Genomic DNA, 21,173 nt, shown 5'->3' on the forward strand with positions numbered 1-21,173 from the left:
GTTGAATATTAGATATTATGTGTGCATTACAATCGCATTCAAGTGCAATACAATTAATTGTATTGTTGATACTGACCCCTTATTTCATATCAGCGAAAGAATCTGAACTCAATTATGAATTTTCAGATCGAGTATCGTTTTAAATGTTGAAAGTTTACGGTATAAAATTAACTGCATGCTTTTCAATAGGGAATAAGTGAGTAAAAATAATATAAATAATTACTGGTATAAGAAGACTTTTCGGATGAGGATCTAGAGGCGTTGTCCGCATCCACGGGAATTTCCTGGAAGCAGTGAAAATTGCTTAACAAACAATAATAAGTTTGAACATCATCATGAATTATTAGAACTAACTTATTAATCTCTAAGCTTTTCGGCCATTTCAACCAAAACTAAACAAGGGAGACATCGGATTAGAGTATAACCGTAAGAAAATATTTAAGTTTAAGTAATATAAGAAAAATCATTGATATCTTCGAACTCTTTTGCTCTATTTAAAAAAGATAAAAATGTTTATGGGATTCATATATTTAATTTTATTTATTTTTTTTTAATTAATACGCCTAGGTTGTCTAAATTTTGCCTCTCGATAGTTTACATTTGCATTGCAATTGATTTCCCGTTTAGTTTGTCTAATTCGAAAGTTAGCCGCATGCACTTTAAGGATAATGCAGAAAAATGTTTAAAGTGACAAGATCATAAGGGTCATTCATCGAATACGGTCCTCTCTTACTGTGCACTAAAGAGTTTATAAAAATTTTAAATGGTTTATCCATACCTGCTAGTATCCATACCTGCTGGTATCCATACCTGCTGGTATCCATACCTGCTGGTATCCATACCTGCTGATATCCATACCTCCTGGTATCCATACCTGCTGGTATCCATACCTCCAGGTAACCATACCTGCTGGTATCCATACCTCCAGGTAACCATACCTGCTGGTATCCATACCTCCTGGTATATCCACATTCCATCGACGCAGTCAAACCCGGCAGCGATGTCCCCGTTGGGCAATTTGTATCCTGAACGGCAGCGGGAAACTCCATTCAAGAAGTCGTCACTGTTGATAACCATTTATTACTAGACTGTAAAGACGTCTATTTTATCTGAATTAGCAGTTTTCCTTCATATAAGCTTTCATTAAACGGAATATCCTGGTAGATTTATAGTGGTTCGTTCTTTGATAAGTAAACTTAGAATATGATAAATTTTTACACAATTAAGTGTGTTACTGGGGAAAATAAAGCAATTCATTTCATTATTCTAAAAGGAAACTTTAACGACAAATAGAAATAATGACTCGTATAATGCTAAACAAGCATTAACTGCACAAAAAAATCATTGGATTCCGTTTGGTATCATCGTAATATAAATATCAATGCTCAGTTTTTTCTGAATCTGTTCCTTCAGCGCGTTTAGCTTCTAGAAAAACAAGCATATTATGCCTTCCTTTAAATCAATATGAGCACAAAGACCTTCTTATATGCAAATCATTTGCAAACTGAAGCCGCAGATATTGGATGCTCCGAAGTGCATCGTAGATAAGATGCAAAAAAACGTCAAACAAGAACCGGCTTCTCATCCGTCCAGAACGCATTCAATCTAAAAATAAGTCTCGAGAAGGTGTGTGCCAAGTTTCAACGTATCATGAATAATGCAAAACTTACCTGAAGATCATCATAGAATTTTGTATTTTCTCAGGGGCCCCTGAGCACTTTTTGACTTGGCAATGATCTCCGGCAAAACCATCGGGGCATTTGCACTTCTCCGGAGCAACACACACTCCATTATTCAGACAGGGTTTTTGACAAACTGCGGAGCAAGCAAGTGATCCCACCGGATACAGGGCCTGCTCCGCGTATTTTGAACCCGGACTTCTTGGACCGTAAATGATCTTTGCAGTTTCATACGCAATGCTTCTTTGCGCCCATACATTGTTTCCGGGATACGAGGCACTTCGAGGTGAAGTTGTAGGTGTTGAGTTTATGATTTTGGATTCGTTTTGCGGCGTTAAAATCGTGAACCAAGAACCGTTCGAGCAAACCAGGCTCGTGCGCGTTATTCCTTTTTTGATCGCGTAGCCGGGTAGGCACTGGACAACAACTTCGTTCTCAGGGTACCTGTAAAAACATACTATGTGCTTCTTAGACATTAAAAGCACCTGTACACCGAAATATATGTAATAATACAAAAAATGTTAGTCGATTATGTTTAACTTCAGCTGAAGCATGTTATTTAACATGCATTAGGTTATCTCTGATATCACAGATAATAAAAAATATCATTACTTTAGTATAATTTACATATGAGGCTATCCTCATTAGCTAAGGTTATCTGTAGGATATCAGTGTATTGAAATTGCAATTAAATTTTTCAGTCCTCGAAAAGGATTACAACTTTTATGCTTCGTACAAACCTGTAACTCAAATATGCCCTGGGTACCACAGGCGGGAGGTCAGTGCAATTTTTTGGCTGCGTTGTGCCGCAATTCTGACCGCTGTATCCTGGCGGGCATTCGCACCGGTTGGGCTCCACGCACACACCGCCATTCAGGCAGAATCTTTCACAAATTGCAGTACAGTTACGTTGCAGAATCGGAGAAGCATCGGGGAGGTTTGTTGGTCGCGGGTCAGCGTCTGAAGTTGATAATCGAGAAGGAAATTGTCGTTGATCGTCTTTCCATTTCCCAGCTTCGCAGGTTTGGTTCCAAATAGGAGGCTCCGCAACGACGTTGTCAATAGTGCTGATGTAACCGTCAGCACAACGCGACGTCATCTGCGTTGAACTGTGGGAGTCACATAAAAATATGAAACATTAAAGTCATTTTCCTACGGGTAGGACACTATTGTGATCAAAACGTTTCCTTGCCATGAATAATAGGAATGAGCGCACATAAGCTTTCTTTTACCCTGATTATGACACGTGCGAGCTTATCGCCGATCAGTGTATAAATCATACGTACATAACGAATGAACTCAAACAACAGCCAGTTGTCATGGACCAAATGTATTAAAGACGTTGCAAATTTAAATCCAAAATATTAAGAAAAGACAAGACGAATTTAGGTTCAAACATTTCAGTTCTTGTCAGCTTGAACCGCATTAAAACCATTGGTCGAGTCGACGCCGCGTCCACTACAGGACTTTGCCTTTAAGGAATCAGTGACTCGGAAGCAAACTTGCGAGGTGTTGTACCAGGAATTCTTTTACAGGCATTCTCGCTGAGGGGTCGTAATAGCTGCTCAAGCACGGCGAATGATTCCAAGATAAGAAAAATACTTGACGTGAAACACCGCTATAAATTATGTAAGTTTTTTAAGAGAAAATTTTAGATATTATGTTGTTCTCTGCTCCTCGTTGATTACGCAGGGAGAATGGCTGATGAGTTTTTTCGTACGCGGACTGTTTTAGTGCTTTTTTGATGATGAGTTACCTAATGGCGACTTTCGATAATTTTAAATGACTATATAAAAATTTGATAAACACAATAGAATGTAAGCAAATTAATGCATGGCTGAAAGAAAAAAAATGACGAATGAAAGTAGAGCAGTTCATAGGAGGGTGTATGATGGGAAAGATTTGATAATCTAAAATATCTGCACACTTACGAATGAAAGAGCGGAAATAAAGAAGAAACTAAAGAAAAAAATGAATGAGGCAATTTAGGAACAATGACGAATGATGACTGATAGAACAGAAGTAAATTAAATAACACTAGAAAACTAATGCAAAAGAAATTAAAACCAGACGATGACCCAAATGATTTCAGTTGACAGTTTTTTTCCTTGTCGACGAGCTAGATCAACCATCATCGCTTTTAGTCCAAGAGTTGAACAGGGTCCGAAAAATAATAAAAATTTACTAACTCTAATTAAATTTGGCTCTTCTTTACATATATTGCATTCATTTACGAGGGAGGTCTGTCAGATTGACGAAAATTATATTTATTATAAACATTTTAACATCATATTAAATTTGCCGAACGGCATCATTGGACTTGCATAACCTAATTTAATCATAGTCTAGGATATCCGAACTAATACATTTTTAGTTTTTAGTAGTTTAATTAAAATTTTGAGCGACTGATCCCATTAATTCCCGCCCTATTAACTCTGAACTTTCGAACGTCTTTTCAAATAAGAGTCTGTTTTTTTTTGGTCTCATTCAACCCGCAGTTTTTAGATACCGATGTAATCTACGGAAGAGCAGTGGATCTGAGATGAATTTCGACTAGGCCGAGAAGCGGTGATGTCTTCTGAATAACAAACGGCGGAGAGCGGGTCGAGCTCTCAATTAAATCCCCTTGAAGGACAGGTTGTAGTGGGGGGTTTTATTTGAATGATTTTTAAAGATTTTTTCTATGTTCTTACGAAGATATTAATAGAGGTTAATATGGACAATTTTAATCTCCTGGTTGCCCAAAAAAACGAACGCCGAGATGAATCAAAATAAAAATGTGAACTTTACTTTGTAATTAATTGACGCTAAAAGCGGTATCAGCTTATCTGTCATCGAATTAGAGACCGAGGGCAAATCTTCAAGCCATGCATATGTGTTTGTAATATGCTAACAAGATCTCAGGATAATTCTAAAAAGTTTTCATTTTGAGAGCTGCGATGTTGCATCACTAACCAAATAAAAATAAGAGTGGCGCATCGATGATTATAGGTGGCGATGGTAGATTACATGTGGCGTAACGGTAGGTGGCCAGATCTGGCAGAAGTCGAACATAAAACACCTACAAATCGAGCGGGTGGCGAGCATAGGTGGCAGTCATTGATGAATAATCAATGACTGTCATCGATGAATCATCGATGATTTAGAGGATCTGAATCATTGTTGGCCCATTACAGGCAAATCTAATGTAAGCTACCGCTAACCGTCTACCCAAACTGCACAGTGCTCGAAGGCATTTGCCACTGTAATTATCCAACGTAGATAGGAGTTATTGGGTTGTAGTTCATTCGAGATCCATACGAAACTATGATTTCGTTCTGCGTGCTTGACTTGTAAGGTTTTGATTCAAATAAATTTAGCGATAAATTAGCGTGAATTCTGTAGGTACGAGTAAAACTGAGACAGTTGTAGGGTGTTCGAAAAATTTTCACGGTAAAGTGAAGCAACTCGGTATGTATCGGACTGCTCCTGACATAGACTGTCCGAGGAACAGCAGAAAATTTTGTTGCGAAAATAAAGTTTTCCAAAAGATGATGGCGAAGCCAATTTTTCACGTTCACCTTATATATTGCGTAAATTTATTGCGAATTATGTATATGCGCCAACTTGCTGTGCTTAAAATATTACGATCAATTGAGACTAATTAATTGTATCATTAAGTATGAATTAAATGGTTAAATTATGCGTGCTTATTAATATTTATATTATTCTCAAGTTGCCGCATTTATCTAAAGCGACGATTATGTAGTCCATATAGCGGCTCGGCATCTCTAAAGCGCAGCGAGCAGGTACACGTGTACATTGTACACGTACAGTATATTATACCTGTCGGGTTGGAGCGCGTCGGCGCTGAGCTTCTTTCTCGTTAATCTTTAACACGTCCTGCTTGGATTATGTGCTTTCCGGATAATTTGCTTGCCAAAATAGTAGCCTCTTCAAGCAGAGGGATACGAGTAATAATTCGGTTTTCTATCGCTGACTTCGGGAGTGATATTAAATTATTTTAGGGAAATTTTCTTAAACCGCCAGATAATTATTTTGATTTTACGTCTTCATTTCTAATTAAGTGGTGTCGGTGGTCTTTTCTACGAAAAATATTAAACATTAGGCTAGAGAAAATAGTGAAACAAAGTGATTAAGGTATTACACGCCTAGCATTTTAAAATCATCGATTGAAGATTCATTAAAACACGCAAGAATATTCTTAGTGCAAATAGTTCGAATAGAACCGCTGTTAAAATTGGTGTAATGTTCACATTATGAAACTTCGATACCAATCATGCATTTTCCCGTAGCCTTTGCTCTGAGCTGAACCATCGTTCGTTATTGATAAACGAAGTATCTTTGAGTGACTGCTTTCTCGAATATAGGATCATGTTCATATAAAACGGCTAATGGAGCCATCTAATCATCACGGTGGTAGCATTAACTTCTTTCATTTATGAAATTATTATTTACAATACTTCAGTTAAATCTTTTAAAATTACTCGACTGCTATGTCCTCTCCGATGGCTTGGCTGCGCCTGAGGGAGATCGGAACTCGAATTAATCCTGGTATGTGTATGGTACTCTGATAATTTGTTCCTGCTACATGTCTGACACTGATACTTGTACTGCCAGGGTGGATTTGCATGCAAATGTACCGGATGTGAAGCTAAAGGAAAAATTTTTATCTACTTCATTTTAAGGTGGCCATCGGTGACTCATCAATGCGCCACCTGTGCCAATGGGCAGTTATTGGTGGAAGAAGAGTTTTTCAGGCAGGGTGGCCATAGGTAGGTTATAGATGGAACATAGGCCGGACACGCCATCGGTGCTCCCCCTACAATTTCCGCCTATATTCACAAATAATCATCGATGCTCCACCAATAATTTTTATTTGGGTACAACGTCTGCAGTACGCTGCGCCGAAGCTAAATCCAAATAACTGCATCAAACCAGTACCTACAGATCTACAGAGCAGCATCATTACAGCACCTGCAAAACCACGAAGCATCATCTAAGCAGCATCTGCAGAGCTGTGGAACAATATCTACAGAGCAACATTTTCAGAGCTGATGAGCAGCATCTAAGCAGCATATTCAGAGCTGCAGAGCAGCATCTTCAGAGCTGCTGAGAAGCATCTAAGCAACATCTGCAGAGCTGCAGAGCAACATCAGCAGAACATTACCGCGACGCTTGTTCTAAATGAGGTGGGCAGCGGCTGCTTTCGTGCTCCATTATTAATGGTTGCCTGTAATCCGCCGAACTAATGGCGTGATTTGCTCCTCTCCACAACGCCTCGAAAAATGGGGGGACATGATCGTGCCCTGGCACTGCTACCATGATGAACTGGTAGACATGATCGTGCCCTGGCAATGCCGACATGATGAACTGGTGGACATGATCGTGCCCTGGCAATGCCGACATGATGAACTGGTGGACATGATCGTGCCCTGGCAATGCCAGCATTATGAACTGGTGGACATGATCGTGCCCTGGCACTGCCAGCATGATGAGCTGGTAGACATGATCGTGCCCTGGCACTGCCAGCATTATGAACTGGTGGACATGATCGTGCCCTGGCACTGCCAGCATTATGAACTGGTGGACATGATCGTGCCCTATCTTTTAAATTATAATGCTGTCTTGCGAAATCATAGGTCTTAATGATCATCAGCGTTACTCTTTACTCGAGAGAAGTACATTATAAAATAGCAATGAAATACGATTTATCATTATTGAAAACTAATATTCAGAGTGATATATATATAATATTTAATCCTGCATCAGCTATAGGCGACCCGGAACCTCACTTGTAAACAACAAGCGCGTTCCTGGCTACACCGGAGATGGTCCAACAGTTTCGTTCGTCCGGGATTCCGCAATCACTGCCGGTGAACGGATGAACGCAGGTGCAAACGTCCGGAGCAGTGCACTCGCCTCCATTGAGACACTCGGTGCTGCAGCAGACAGCAATAAAGACACGATCAAGTTGTTTGCAAAACCGAACAGGATATGGTTAAATGGAGGGAGAATTTTGGAAATTTTAATATAGAATACGTAAACTTTTGAAATTTGAAAATAGAATATATATCATGTAAACGATACAAAACTTCAACTATTTACTACTCGACACGCTCAGATAACCTCAGATGCAATTATGATAGGAGCGACGCAATAGTTAGTCTAGGATTAACAAACTTAATACACAGAAGTACTGTCAGTACGGATTTTATTGTCTTTAAAAAACTTACGTTAGTACTAGCAAGCCAAGGATACCTAGGAAAAAATTTATCAATTTAAGAGTTTCTGATATATCCAAAACTTAACTAAGCTACAAATTATTGATGCAAGAGACGTCAGCCACCGTGAAATATTTTTATTTTCGGAATGAGATGGATTTCGATTTTATTTCGATTTTCTCAACATACAAAAATTTTTTCGTCTAAATTCATTAAGTAATACTTCATGATTTCGCCAATTAATTTTCTAAATTCATTAAGTAAGACTTTAAGATTTTGCCAATTAATTTGCCAAAAACGTATTAAAGTTTTAACTAGTCAATTAATTTCGCAAACAATTATTTAGTTCGATATTACAGAAATTCAATACATCGAGAAGCTGCTCACATCTCTAAATGATTCTTAAAATAATTTTTTTTAAAAAGCAATCTTAATTTCGATCCTTTATAATAAAAACACAAGTGACAGGCTTTAGTTTGACAAGCATTGTCAAACTAAAGCATTTGACAGCATTTGACATTTGACAGGCATTGTCAAATCTATAGGATTCAATATAAAGTAGTCAAACCATTTTTCTAAATACTTCAATGATGATAACAATTAATTACCTACCTGCATATAGGATAGCAAGCCCTCGTCCTCTGAGACGTGGACCTCGTCTGGAACATCCACTCCCCGTCTTTGCACCAAATTTCTTCCTTGAGGCGGTCCGATAAAAACTTATACCCTCGAGCACACACCACGAACTGTCCTCTGGAACTGGAAAATTCGAAACTATTTATATAAAAAAAGTATATTATATGGAAAAAATATAACTCAGTACTCACTGCAGTGAGTGACAGAGAGCGCATTTTCTCGTCGACGAACACGTGAAGTCATGGACGGACAGACAGACAGACGAACGGAAATGACGAGCACAATATAGCGCCTTTTTTCCATAAATGAGAAAATGCGCTAAAAAGTTAATTCTAGTTGCATGATGGAAATGTCGAAGAAGTATTAAAGAACAGCTGTTTCAGTTGAGAAAATTTTAAAGTTATCTGCTTAAGATATAAAATAGGTGTAAAAAAACAAGATGAGAAACCATATAAATCCTAACCAAGTTGGAAAGCAACATGAGTGCATTGGGGTTTAAGTAGTTATGTCAATGAATCCACAATCCGAAAATAGTAGAAATTACGATAGCAGAATTTTTTATTGCTGTTCTTTTGCAATATACAATTTTTATTTATATTCAGGGCTCCTCCGTTTTGTTAGTCTACTAAAACGTATAAATGCTGTAACTTTACTGCAAACTCCATTTAAGTAATTTCAATTTGATTTTTTAATATTATATCATCGGTCCTGGAAAGCATGTAATGAATAATTTTCACAAAAATATTGCCTTGTTAGCCAACCTGATCTGCACGGCCGCGTTGGGCACGGGAGGCGGAGGCGAGACGCAGGGCAGTTGTATTTTTGCCGAGCAATATTTTCCGGTGAAGCCTGGTGGGCAAGAGCATGTTTCCGGACCAGTGCATTTTGCTCCGTTCTGACACGGAATTTTGCACCTGGGTTCACAGATCGGCGGATCGTCGGTATCGCATTCCGGATACGCCCAGACGTCGCCCCGACACTTGAATGGCGTCGAAGCGCGACTATTGTTTAAGTAATAGCCTTCGTCGCACGTTACCATTCCTCCAGAGGAACTGAAATTTTTATTTGAAAAATTAAAAAAATTTTTGGAAATGTCGAGATGACGGCGACAAATTTTTTTCGAATTAAAAACATCAATTTCAACGCATAGGTTATATAGCACATCGAACCACATACTTATAACAAAAAAAAAATTGCGCTTGATTGACAAATTGATAATTGGTGCATTCCACCATCTACAGCTATTAATATATTATTCAGTCATTAAAACCAGCAAAATTAACAAACATAAAACTTATACAAAAAAATTAGTCGCTCACTTGTACGAAACAATAGCATTCTGGATTTTAGGAGGTTGAATTTCACATTGAGGATCGTATAACATCCCGCAGGACTTCCCTTCCTTTGGCTCGCACACTTTGCCAGTCATGGGCACACATTGAGGCAGCGATGACTGGTTGGCATAGCCTGCATAACTCCAGTTACCGAGCTGACAGCGCAGTTCCAGCCACTTGACGTCGCTCGAGAACACGAATGATGGCTCGCACTTCACGCGGTAGAAGCCACCGCCTCTGTCAGAATTGTGGGGCACAATTGAAGCAAGTGGATCAGTTCAATTGACTTGGGAATTTTGCTGTACAGTTTTAGAGAACGCAGTGATAAAATGTATTTTGATTCTTTTTTTGAACGCAGAGTATTTTGATTCTTTTCTTTTTTTGAACGCAGAGTATTTGATTCTTCTTTGGGACGCAGAGTATTTTGATTCTCTTTTTTGAACGCAGAGTATTTTGATTCTTTTTTGAACGCGGAGTATTTTGATTCCTTTCTTTGAACGCAGAGTATTTTGATTCTTTTTTTTAATGCTGAGTATTTTGATATTTTTTTGAACGCAGAGTATTCGATTCTTTTTTGAACGTAGAGTATTTTGATTCTTTTTTGAACGCAAAGTATTTTGATTCTTTTTTTAACGCAGAGTATTTTGATTCCTTTCTTTGAACGCAGAGTATTTTGATTCTTTTTTTGAACGCAGACTATTTTGATTCTTTTTTTTTTTTTTTTTGAATGCTGAGTATTTTGATATTTTTTGAACGCAGAGTATTTTGATTCTTTTTTGAACGCAGAGTATTTTGATTCTTTTTTTAGCGCAGTGTATTTTGATTACTTTCTAGCAAATTTTATTATTTTCGTTAAATATTTTGCTATTATTTAGGTACGACATGAGCAGTTACCTACGCAACGTTGCCGTGTTATTCATCAAAATTCTCATATATTAATATAATTGTGTCCGCCATTCAACTAAACAGAAAATGAAGTCCCACCGCAAGCAGAGCACCAGTTAAACAGCGGGACAACTACACGCCATTTCACTTACACGTTCTCAGTTAGGGAGTGAGGCAGCTGCGGCATGCCAGAAGCGCAAGCCTCCTTGTTTTGGCAGTGTTGCCCTGAATAATTCTCATCGCAAGCACAAGTGCCCGGTGCAGTACAGATGCCTCCGTTCTCACAAGCCGGTACACAGACCGCTACGCAGACCAGCGCTTCGTAACCTGGCGGATAGACCCAGGCTCCGGCTTTGCAGTCCATTGCTATTGTAGACTCGCCGTTCTTGAAGATATAACCGTGTTCACATGAAGCAATCACGCTGGATTCTCTGGAATTAACCCGAATGTTTAACAAATTAAAAGGATATGCTATTGTAGACTCGCCGTTCATGAAGACATAACCGTGTTCACATGAAGCAATCACGCTGGATTCTCTGGAATCAACCCGAATATTTAATAGATTAAAAGGAAGAAGGTTAATGGCTGTATTAAAAATGACCATTATATTGATTGCCGCCCACGATAACCTCGAGTTTAAACACTCTAAGGAAACATCGTTTGTAGGTAATGATTTAGTCAGACAGGGAAGAAAATATAGAAACAAATAGAGAGACAGTGAACTCTATATATTTCGCGCATCGTGCAAAAATAATTTAATGAATTCAAGTATGAAATTGAAAGGAAAGAAGATTGCACAAAATCTCATTAACAGATGTATTCAATTATTGCATGAATTTCAAGTGCACTTGATATTTGCCAGGACAATCATGAATAATGGAATAAGGTTGCTTGTACTGAATTTTCAGGTTGCTTGTACTGAAGTTCGTAGAAAGGCAATTTTTATTTTCTGTCAAAATATTTTTTATTTGGAGCATGAATGCAATTGTAAATGAAATTAATAAATCATCAGATTAAGTATAAAATTATTTTAATGTTATTCAGCAAACTGAATACCTATTTTGGACTGTTATATTGTAATCAGCGTCAAAAACTCAATTTTATCCAATTAATTTCGTAGGTATTTGAATAATTTCATAGAATGAATTTGAAAACAATAGTCTGTTGGCCTATATTTGATTTCATGGTGGTACTCACCTTACAGTTACAGTTAAATTATTGCCTCGTATAGGCTGCAGACACAGCTCGTTCTGACACTGAGGGCCTCCGTATCCCTGCTGGCACTGACACACCGAGGGTGCCACACACACTCCCTTGTTCTGGCACCCAAGAGGGCACTCGGGAAGGCACCCTTGCTTCTGGCTTATCGTCAGGACCCAGTCGCCGTTCACGCACGACGGTGCAAACTCTTTCTGAATATTCGGTAGTAGAGCAAAACTTTACAGAGTATTTCTGAATATTCGATGGTAGAGCAAAACTTTACAGAGTATTTCTGAATATTCGCAGCAAGCAAAACTATAGAGTATTTGTAGATGTTCGGTAGTAAAGCAAAACTTTACAGAGTATTTGTGGGCTGTTCGGTAGTAAAGCAAAGCTTTTCAGAGTATTTGTGGATGTTCGGTGGTAAAGCAAAACTTTACAGAGTATTTCTGAATATTCGTAGCAAGCAAAGCTATAAAGTATTTGTGGTTGTTCGGTAGTAGAGCAAAAATTTACAGAGTATTTGTGAATATTCGCAGCAAGCAAAACTATAGAATATTTGTGGATGTTCGGTAGTAGAGCAAAACTTTACAGAGTATTTCGGAATATTCGTAGCAAGCAAAACTATAGAGTATTTATGGATGTTCGGGATCGAGGAACACTACAGACTATTTGTAGACATTCGGCATGAAGGAAAACTATATAGAATATTTTTTACTATGACTATTTGGTGGTAAAGGAATGATTCTCTTAGTATTTAAAGTAATAAATTAACTTTAATGTATCTAAGCAATCATTAACGTGAATGAAATTTTGAAAAATTGGAATTTCATTAACTAAACTAAACGAACAGCACTAGTTTCCATAAAGGCTTAAAATACGCGCACCAATGCGATGCAATCACTATATCCTCAAGATTATACCTTAATATATCTTGACCTGTATAACAAAATTTAATTTATCATCAACTTATGAAAATAATTACAGTCATCAATGAACATCATTAAAATATCGTGCACCCTCATATCTTTTCACAAACAATCAAGAAACTTTACTCAATAAACGAATAAAAATTGTACAGAACATTTAATACTCCTTATCTTCATCAAAAACATATTATGTTCATAGCATTAAAGAAGTGGTCATAGAAAACATGTAAGGTTTCCCCAACAATAATGATGAAAGTTTAATTCTCCCTACCTTCATATAGAACAACCAATGCTTCCCAACAATTATAGTGAACACCCAAGCTTCCACTACAATGTTAGATAACATTTAATGCCCCGTCTCGTCAGGGTCGAGTCAAACTCTAGATGCAGTCATAAAGCATCTTACGTTCGAGTCTACATTGCGCTTACGTCTCCAGTTAGCAGCGAGTAGCCTTTGTAGCATCTCAGCATCGGCGTCTCCAAGTCTGACCTGGAATGCAATACGTCCGTATAACGACACTCATTAAACCAACAACTCGGATGCATTTACAAAATTGCTTAAGCGCGAATGGCGTGGAATAACAGCAGGTACAGACAGTCCCGTCGCTCTACTCTGATTAGGTTCAAGTCTCCAGACCAGATCTAAAGCATGGTGGAGTGAGAAACATATTCAAAGTTCATACGGGTAAATAGGAAGTGTTAGAATATTTTCGTAATCATTGTCATTGTTGTTGCTCATTATGAATAAGAGAAAATGATCTCGCAATTCTGGATTTAATTTATTCATTATTCCAACTATGAAGTTATTTATCAACTTGAAACATGTCCGTCTCTGAAATTTTATCGCAACTCCAATTATACAAATTTCAAGCCCTGAAACACTGGCCATATGGAGTGCAAAATCATGTAGTGAAGGCGAGCACTACAGCTCAGAATTCCATAATTCCTTTATTTTCGCAAGGAATTAAGTCTTCATCAACTCGGCGGTAAAAATGGGTCAGCAGTGAAGAAATTTACCATGGAATTTTAAATTGAATTTAGTCATGCAAGAAAAACTAGAAAAGGCAGCCCGGAACTTGAGCCAGAAGTCGGTGTGTTGAGAGATTTGTGAATTCAAGTTTTTTATCGTCAAGTCTGCTGCAAAGTTTCTTGGAATAATATCGGCAGATGTTTATTCAAAGTTGCGTAATTAAAAGTTCTTCTGGGAGCATAGCGTTAAGGCAACAAGCAAGGATAACTTAGACAAATTTTTGTATAAGCTTAGCATATGGAAGACAACTAATAATAACTATTTTAACTGGGTAGAAAGCGAAAATTATGGGTTTAAGCGTATTATTTGTAGGGCTACAAATTTTAAGTATTTAATTGCTTAGAATACGGACATTAATATTTATATATTCATGTTATTTGTGAGATAAGAAATTTTAACTATTTTAATTACTTAGATTACGGATATTTACTCTGCATGAGCAAGGCAGAAAAAATATTGACTGGACAAATAAGTGAAGCTTTTTAAAAATTTGCTCAATAATTGTGATCATGAATTCTATTACATTTAAAATAGCGCGAACAGCGATCAAAATATATAATTGTATAGCCGCTAACTAAAGTCCAAATCCTCTAAAAACAATAGAATTTGATTTTTCAAGTATTTTCTTTTGTTATTGCTAGGAATCTTTTCTTCCAAACAAAGTTTAATGACTTTTCATCACCACTTTATTGTTCAAAAGTAGCCAAAGTCAGAAAACAAATACCATTCTAATCACGTCTTGGACATAATTTATTTGCTAAGGTTTAAGGAGAAGTTTAGTTTATTTATATGCATCACATATACATATATGTATATATAATTAAAAAAATAAATATAACTTCACAAAATATAAAAATTCGGAGGATTTCGATTCAAAAATTGAAATCATTCAAACATAATTGACCGTTGAAGTAAATTCATTCGATTACCACTTTTTTAATTTATATTCTGCACGCAATCATTCAAGTCATTTACAGCGACAACATAAGGAACTCTCACCCCTTGTACTCCAAAGCCGAATTTTTGACTGCCGGTGGGGGATCGATGCAGGTTTTCGGTTTTTCGCAAACCAAATTTTGTGGTTGAATTTTTGAGACCTCTCCATCCTCCTCCACGAGACTCCAGCCAGCCTCGAGGCACTTGAGGAGAGATCTCGAGAGACCCGTGACGAATCTATAGCCTTCGTCGCAAAGGTAAGACACTTCGTTCGTGCTGTAGGAAAATTCATTTATTTGTACTTAGATAAATTCAATAAAATATAGAAAAATATATATAAACATATATTTTTAAAAATATATATTTAATAACATATTTATATTACATATAAAAAATATATATATTAACTCAAACAAGTCGTTGGGGAAGACATTATAATGAATAAAAATTGATTAATCCTAACGAAAAAGTGATGGGTATGGAAGTTATTTTATTAATAATAATTCACACCAAAAAGTTCTAAAGTTATTAATTTCAAAAACTTTTCTGAGACTTCCATTTTCGTTCCTTGCATTCTCCTTGTGTATTTGCCAATGTGCGTTAATGGGATCCTCATCAGCTGGTTTGGTTTTCTGTACTTTCAATTTCGTTTGAAAGATTAATTTCAATAAATTATATTCAGTTACCAGCGTTTCTTTTCAAAATATATCTGCATCATCAGATTGTATCAAAAATTTCTATTGAAAGTATCTGTATAAAAGTAATTTGTACAAAACATGTTTGTCACAAAAGTAATCATTATAGAACGTATCTTTATAAAAAGTACCAAGTAAAAGATGCAAGGACCTTTGACTCAACGTCTCAGAGTCTAAGTTCCGTGAGATGCTCATTTCTTTTCACTTAATTTTTATAATTTACTTAGCTCATGTCAGGAGCAGGTTTATTGAAATTATTTTCGAAATTCCCTTCAAAATTTAATAGTATGATATTGTAGCAATTTATTCTAATAATTTTGCATCATTCATAACATTACAGCCCTGAAATATCCTTTTCATAATAAGTGTCTATTCACATTAAATTTAGGTGATTAAATTACAAACGAAAAAAATTTCTTTGATATTTCCAATTATTTTTCCTATAGACAAATCTCATTTCCCTCAATTAATTATACTGTTCCAGCTTTTTAGAACCTCTCTTTCGCGCCCTTAAAATATTCCGGGAGTCAATTTCACAATATGAATAAATTCCAACTCTCTTTTAAACCGTGGATGAAACTCTCACCTCCTTTTCTCGATTTTTGCATTCAGCGGAGCCTTCGGCGGTTCTTTACTGCATATAAAATCTGCACATCTCGGACCGGTGTTCTCCGGACGACACTCGCAGCGGTCAGGGCTCACACAGACACCGTGGTTCTTACAAGGGGGATCACACTTTGGTCCGCACGTCACATGAGTCTTTGAAGACGTCGTTGAAGTCCCTTCTGAAGTCCCAGTCCAAATGCCGGCTTTACAGTGGACTTGGGCAGTCATTGAACCGTCTGGTCTGCTGTAGCCCTCATGGCATACGAGATACCGAGATCCATCGCCACTGAAATTGTACATTGAATGAATTTTATTGTTATAAACGAAGCACACTGAGAAATACAACATAATACCGAAATGATATGGAAAACAATGGCAAGAACTACTTTGATATTTAGATACAAGATGGACATTTGCTCTTTTTGCATTCTATTCTTGTAAACAACTTTTATATTTATTTAAATTTAACACAAATTTATTGACGTATGAGACAACAAGAAAGAATAATTTCAAAAACATATTATAATTACAGTGAATGGACATTATTATCTTTACTAATATCTAACCTAACAAATGAATACATCACATTTATTATTTATGAATTTATTTTTAATTTAAACGTAGGTTGAATAGGCACTGCTGCATGCAGCGTAAATCTTCCGTCAATTCACTATAAAATAGGAGCACGTGACTCTACTAACAAATTTCACGAGCCCAAATAAACGTTTCATATTGCAAATCAGGCTCATGATACAATAGAAGCAAGACTTAATTATTATATTCTGATAACTCGATATCAAAGAAATACTCTTCTGGTCATAAATCTGGTCAATTAAGTAACTTTGTTTTCGTAAATGAAATTTTATTACGAACAACTGGTACCAGTGAGCAATCTCAAGCACCATTGATCAATAAACTCAGCGATTATTCCGCAATCTGACACTCTATATCAATAAGGAACTAACGTGTAATTGTGTCATCTTGAATCACAGTGTAATAAGATACTTCGAATACATCCAAATTGCAATTGCTACAGCTTGAAATGTATTTATTTGACGTGCTTAACTCATAAATCTATAGCTTTCCAGATCAATTCAAGATGAACCGAAGAATGCTTAATAGTTGTAACACACATAGACACCAGCCGTTTATATTATGCAGCTGCAGAGCGGAAAACATTGTTCGGGAGAATTTCTATATAGTTCAATTCAAGCAAAGAAACTCAACTCAGCTCATAAAGATAGTACGATAGTAAAGTCTCATAAAGATAGTACGCAATAGACGTCAAGAAGCTGTGAACAGAGCGATGATTGTACGCTCATTCTCCTTGTTGAGAATAAGAGCTTGGGTTCCTTGGAAGTCCATTGGGTGTTCAGCAACTGCCTGACTAGTGGTTTAACGGAGCCGCGCTCAGTGCCCTTGTACTCGTATAAGTCTGTTGCTATAGCGTAGCATAGTCAGTGCGCATTACATCTGAGAACTGCATCTCATAGTCCTTTACATTCAGGGCAGGGCCTAAACCTCATTGCTCTGTCGACATCAACCGTGAATACACGAAACTCAGTTCTGAGGAGAGGGCCATCGGAGACAAACAAGTCTCTTCATTGAGCGTTAATAAATAATCATTCAGTGCTAATAAATAATCATTGAGCGTTAATAAAAAGATTGCTTTAGAAATACTCGAGTATGGCTTGATCTTATATTGCAAGGTCAAATCCTAGCGGAAAGTTACTGATAAATTTATACATATCTGGGCTGAGTCCCAGTTCCAAGAACAGCTTCGACATATCATATTTTTTGTTTTCGTAACCACACAAAAATTCCCACCTAACATTATATCATCGATATATAATTTGTTGATATATTTTCAGAGGTGATGCACAAAGACAAGATGAAACTATTCTCAGCTTGGTTGCTTCTTTGCATTCTATTCTCTTACTGTTTTTTATTGGGAATGTCTGATGCAAAGACGACGTCGATTCTTGCTTATCATCCATGGCAAAAATCTACAAAATATTTCGGCCTGCCTGCTTCCAGCGAAGAAACCACGAGTTTTTACAAGAACACTGTAACACAAGTGCAGTATTTAACTGAACCTTCTGTCATCAATGAAGATATACAAGGATACAGAAATATCTTTCGGAAATCCCATGCACATATAAAGGTGAAGCGAAGTAATGGTTTGCATCAAGCTAGCATCACAAGAGACCAAGAAGTGTGCGGGGCTTGCCCGAGACGATGTCAGGTCAGAGACAGAAACTGTGACTGTGTGTTAAAGATTTCATGTATTTACAGAATACGCGGCTAGGTTGCTGTTTGCTTCATACATACAGTGTAGAAAATTTTTGCCTATCAGGAGCAGAGAACTGCATTGTAATGCGGTACTGAAAATCTAAAGTGAACTGATCGTGAATCAAATTTTTTTAGTTTTAGTTTACTTTGAAAACTATATTTGTTTTAATACAAGATTAGTTTTACACTAGATGGCTTTAAATATAGATAAAAATTAGTTTTAAAACGAGATGGTTTTAATTTTAAGGCCTAAGCCCTAAAGGAGTGAAGTACTGAACATAGGCCACTGATTTAGTCTGCAAATATGTGTTTCAATTTTCCTGTTAATAAAATACGAAATATTTTTCCCACTATCATTATTATAATCACATTATTAACTTTAAGAATATAATATTATGTTTTCTGTGTTTTGAACCAATAAAGGAACCATGAAAATATGTGTAATATCTACCCTTAACATATGCTGAAAATTATAAAAAATATTCGTGTATATTTTTATCATATTCAGGGATATTATCATCAACTCTCTTATAGTAGTCTATTGATTTTTCCTGAATCATTTTGCCATTAATTACCAAAGCAATTTTTTGGTAGGTTATGTACGCAAGTGCGCAACAGATTTATTATTTTCTACTGCGAGGAAGATCAACAATAATTATCTAAATTATATCGATCGATCATCTACTGTAGAGATATTTATAAATTACTTAACACCGAAACCTTAACTCATCTCTACTTTTGTTTAATTTAATTTTGTTTTATTCTCAGAATTTGAGCAGTTAAGCAACTGAGAGTAAAACGAATGAAATTGAAACTTGTTCTAATTTTCCTCATTTTAAATTAATGTGATTCCATAAATGTACCCACCCAACAAAATTAGAATTGCGCATTCGATTCATAAAGAAGGGAACGTGAAATCCTCTAAAAAAATACAAATACTGGGCGAAAATTAAACTTTTCTGCCAATAAATCAAAAATAAAATTGCAACGGCACCACAAATTTATAATATACGGTTTTTCACGATATGCGATTTTCCTGTCATACATAAAACTTATGACCCTATTAATTGCGAAAAACAAATTTGGACACAAGGTCAAAATGTCCCTACTACGCCAAAATTATTACAAAATTTTACTATACCTAGTTCATTTCTAATATATGGAAGCTTAAATTAATTGTCTTAATTTAGCATTTTGCCTGAACATGGAGCATCCATTCAGTTTGTTATTGCTGTTAAAATTATCAACCGAACTATAATTAAAAAATCACAAACTAAATATTATGAGAGCCAATTAATACTTGGTAAATAATATTAACAAATATTATGAGAGCCAACTCACTTGGTCATGATGTTGCCATTAAGTTCGCTGGGCGAGGGAATTTCACAAGCAAGGTTCTCACAACGTTCTCCCTCGAAACCTTTAAGACAAACGCAGGTATTGGGACCCATACACGACCCTCCGTTGCCGCAGCCTCGTGGACAGCCTTCCGAACACTTCGGTAGTTCGGTAATAGGGGCGGCGATGCCGGTATCTTGTATCACCCAAATCCCGTTCTGGCAGTAAATGTGCTGGGATTTGGCGCCGTTATTGAAAAAGAAACCATCCAAACATTGGTAGGTCTTGAGGAAGGGGTACACGGTCGTCCTGGTGATAGAAAAATGTTCATTAAATATAAATTTTTTGCATCACGAAGCATGCATTTGCATGCTGAAGAATGTATACATTCAATGATACGTAAATTCTTTACAGTGTTTTGAATCTTTTAAAAATCGAAGAATGAAGCTAGCAATAATTCTTGAAACAGAACTAAATTTATCGATATCGATTTGATTTACTTATTACATCGATAATAGAAATAAATCAACAATATATACTAATAAATAGATGCCTTGTCCTATAGTCGACCGCAGCAGCAGAAATTTTGTGCTTTTCCTGCTGATGAATGTTTTCATAAATAACCACTGCATTTATCTGATTTCGAAATTGCAACTTACTTGTATTTACCCGTGAAGCAAACAAAAAAATATATATTATGGGTTAGAAAATTCTAGTTATCTTTAAAGTTAGTGTTCCGAATAAGTTTCGCTGTATCTTTCATTCTAATTCTTTTCTAAAGTAAACAAACTTTACAAACTCCAAGCTCATGATACAAATTAAATAACTTTCGTAAATCGTTCCCGGATGACACTCACTCCTCCGTAATGTTGACAGGCTGCGGAATTTCAGGACGCGTGTCGAGGCAGCTGAGGTGCTGGCAGTGCCGCCCTGTGAAGCTCGTGGGGCAGCGGCAACCTAACGCTTCACCCAAACACGTGCCTCCGTTGTGGCAAGCGACTGAGCAGTCTATCATGCAGGAAAAATATTTATATTCTGGCGATTAACTTCAGTTTCTAAAAGAATTTAAATTAAAACCTCATGTTTGGTTGTACATTATCATGCAGGAAAAATAGATATTTTTTAAAAATATTCTGCATCCATAAATAATTTAGATGAAAACTTCAGGTTTGGTTGTACATTACTGCGTCACAGCGCAAGTAGAAGCAGAATTATTGTGGTATTACGAACGGTAATTCGAAGAGCAACGGTGAAATAATTCATTTAGATTAGTAAACAATATCAATTTTAAAAAGTTATTTTAGAGAAACAATCACGCAAGTTGTTGCGCCAAAAATATGAACAGATTCATCAATATAATTTTAAAAAAATAATAATTATAATTCTTAT

General features: G+C 36.5%; 1 protein-coding gene across 1 annotated transcript in view; it reads right to left on the minus strand.

Annotated features, from left to right (window-relative positions):
* The window catches only part of LOC108668644, a 62,663-nt gene that overhangs the window by 27,057 nt on the left and 14,433 nt on the right, over positions 1–21,173 (minus strand). The window contains exons 15-29 of the mRNA XM_047880978.1: positions 20,642–20,792; positions 19,788–20,093; positions 16,135–16,440; positions 14,917–15,129; positions 13,317–13,377; positions 11,956–12,170; positions 10,911–11,189; positions 9,859–10,110; positions 9,301–9,591; positions 8,516–8,662; positions 7,475–7,621; positions 2,420–2,788; positions 1,671–2,123; positions 955–1,063; positions 224–284 (exon numbers count right to left, since the gene is read on the minus strand). Coding sequence (XP_047736934.1) covers positions 224–284; positions 955–1,063; positions 1,671–2,123; positions 2,420–2,788; positions 7,475–7,621; positions 8,516–8,662; positions 9,301–9,591; positions 9,859–10,110; positions 10,911–11,189; positions 11,956–12,170; positions 13,317–13,377; positions 14,917–15,129; positions 16,135–16,440; positions 19,788–20,093; positions 20,642–20,792 — 3,360 coding nt within the window. The remainder of the gene's footprint in view (positions 1–223; positions 285–954; positions 1,064–1,670; positions 2,124–2,419; positions 2,789–7,474; positions 7,622–8,515; positions 8,663–9,300; positions 9,592–9,858; positions 10,111–10,910; positions 11,190–11,955; positions 12,171–13,316; positions 13,378–14,916; positions 15,130–16,134; positions 16,441–19,787; positions 20,094–20,641; positions 20,793–21,173) is intronic.

The sequence above is a fragment of the Hyalella azteca genome, unplaced genomic scaffold, assembly GCF_000764305.2.
Source record: "Hyalella azteca isolate HAZT.00-mixed unplaced genomic scaffold, Hazt_2.0.2 contig6741, whole genome shotgun sequence".
Lineage (NCBI taxonomy): Eukaryota > Metazoa > Arthropoda > Malacostraca > Amphipoda > Hyalellidae > Hyalella > Hyalella azteca.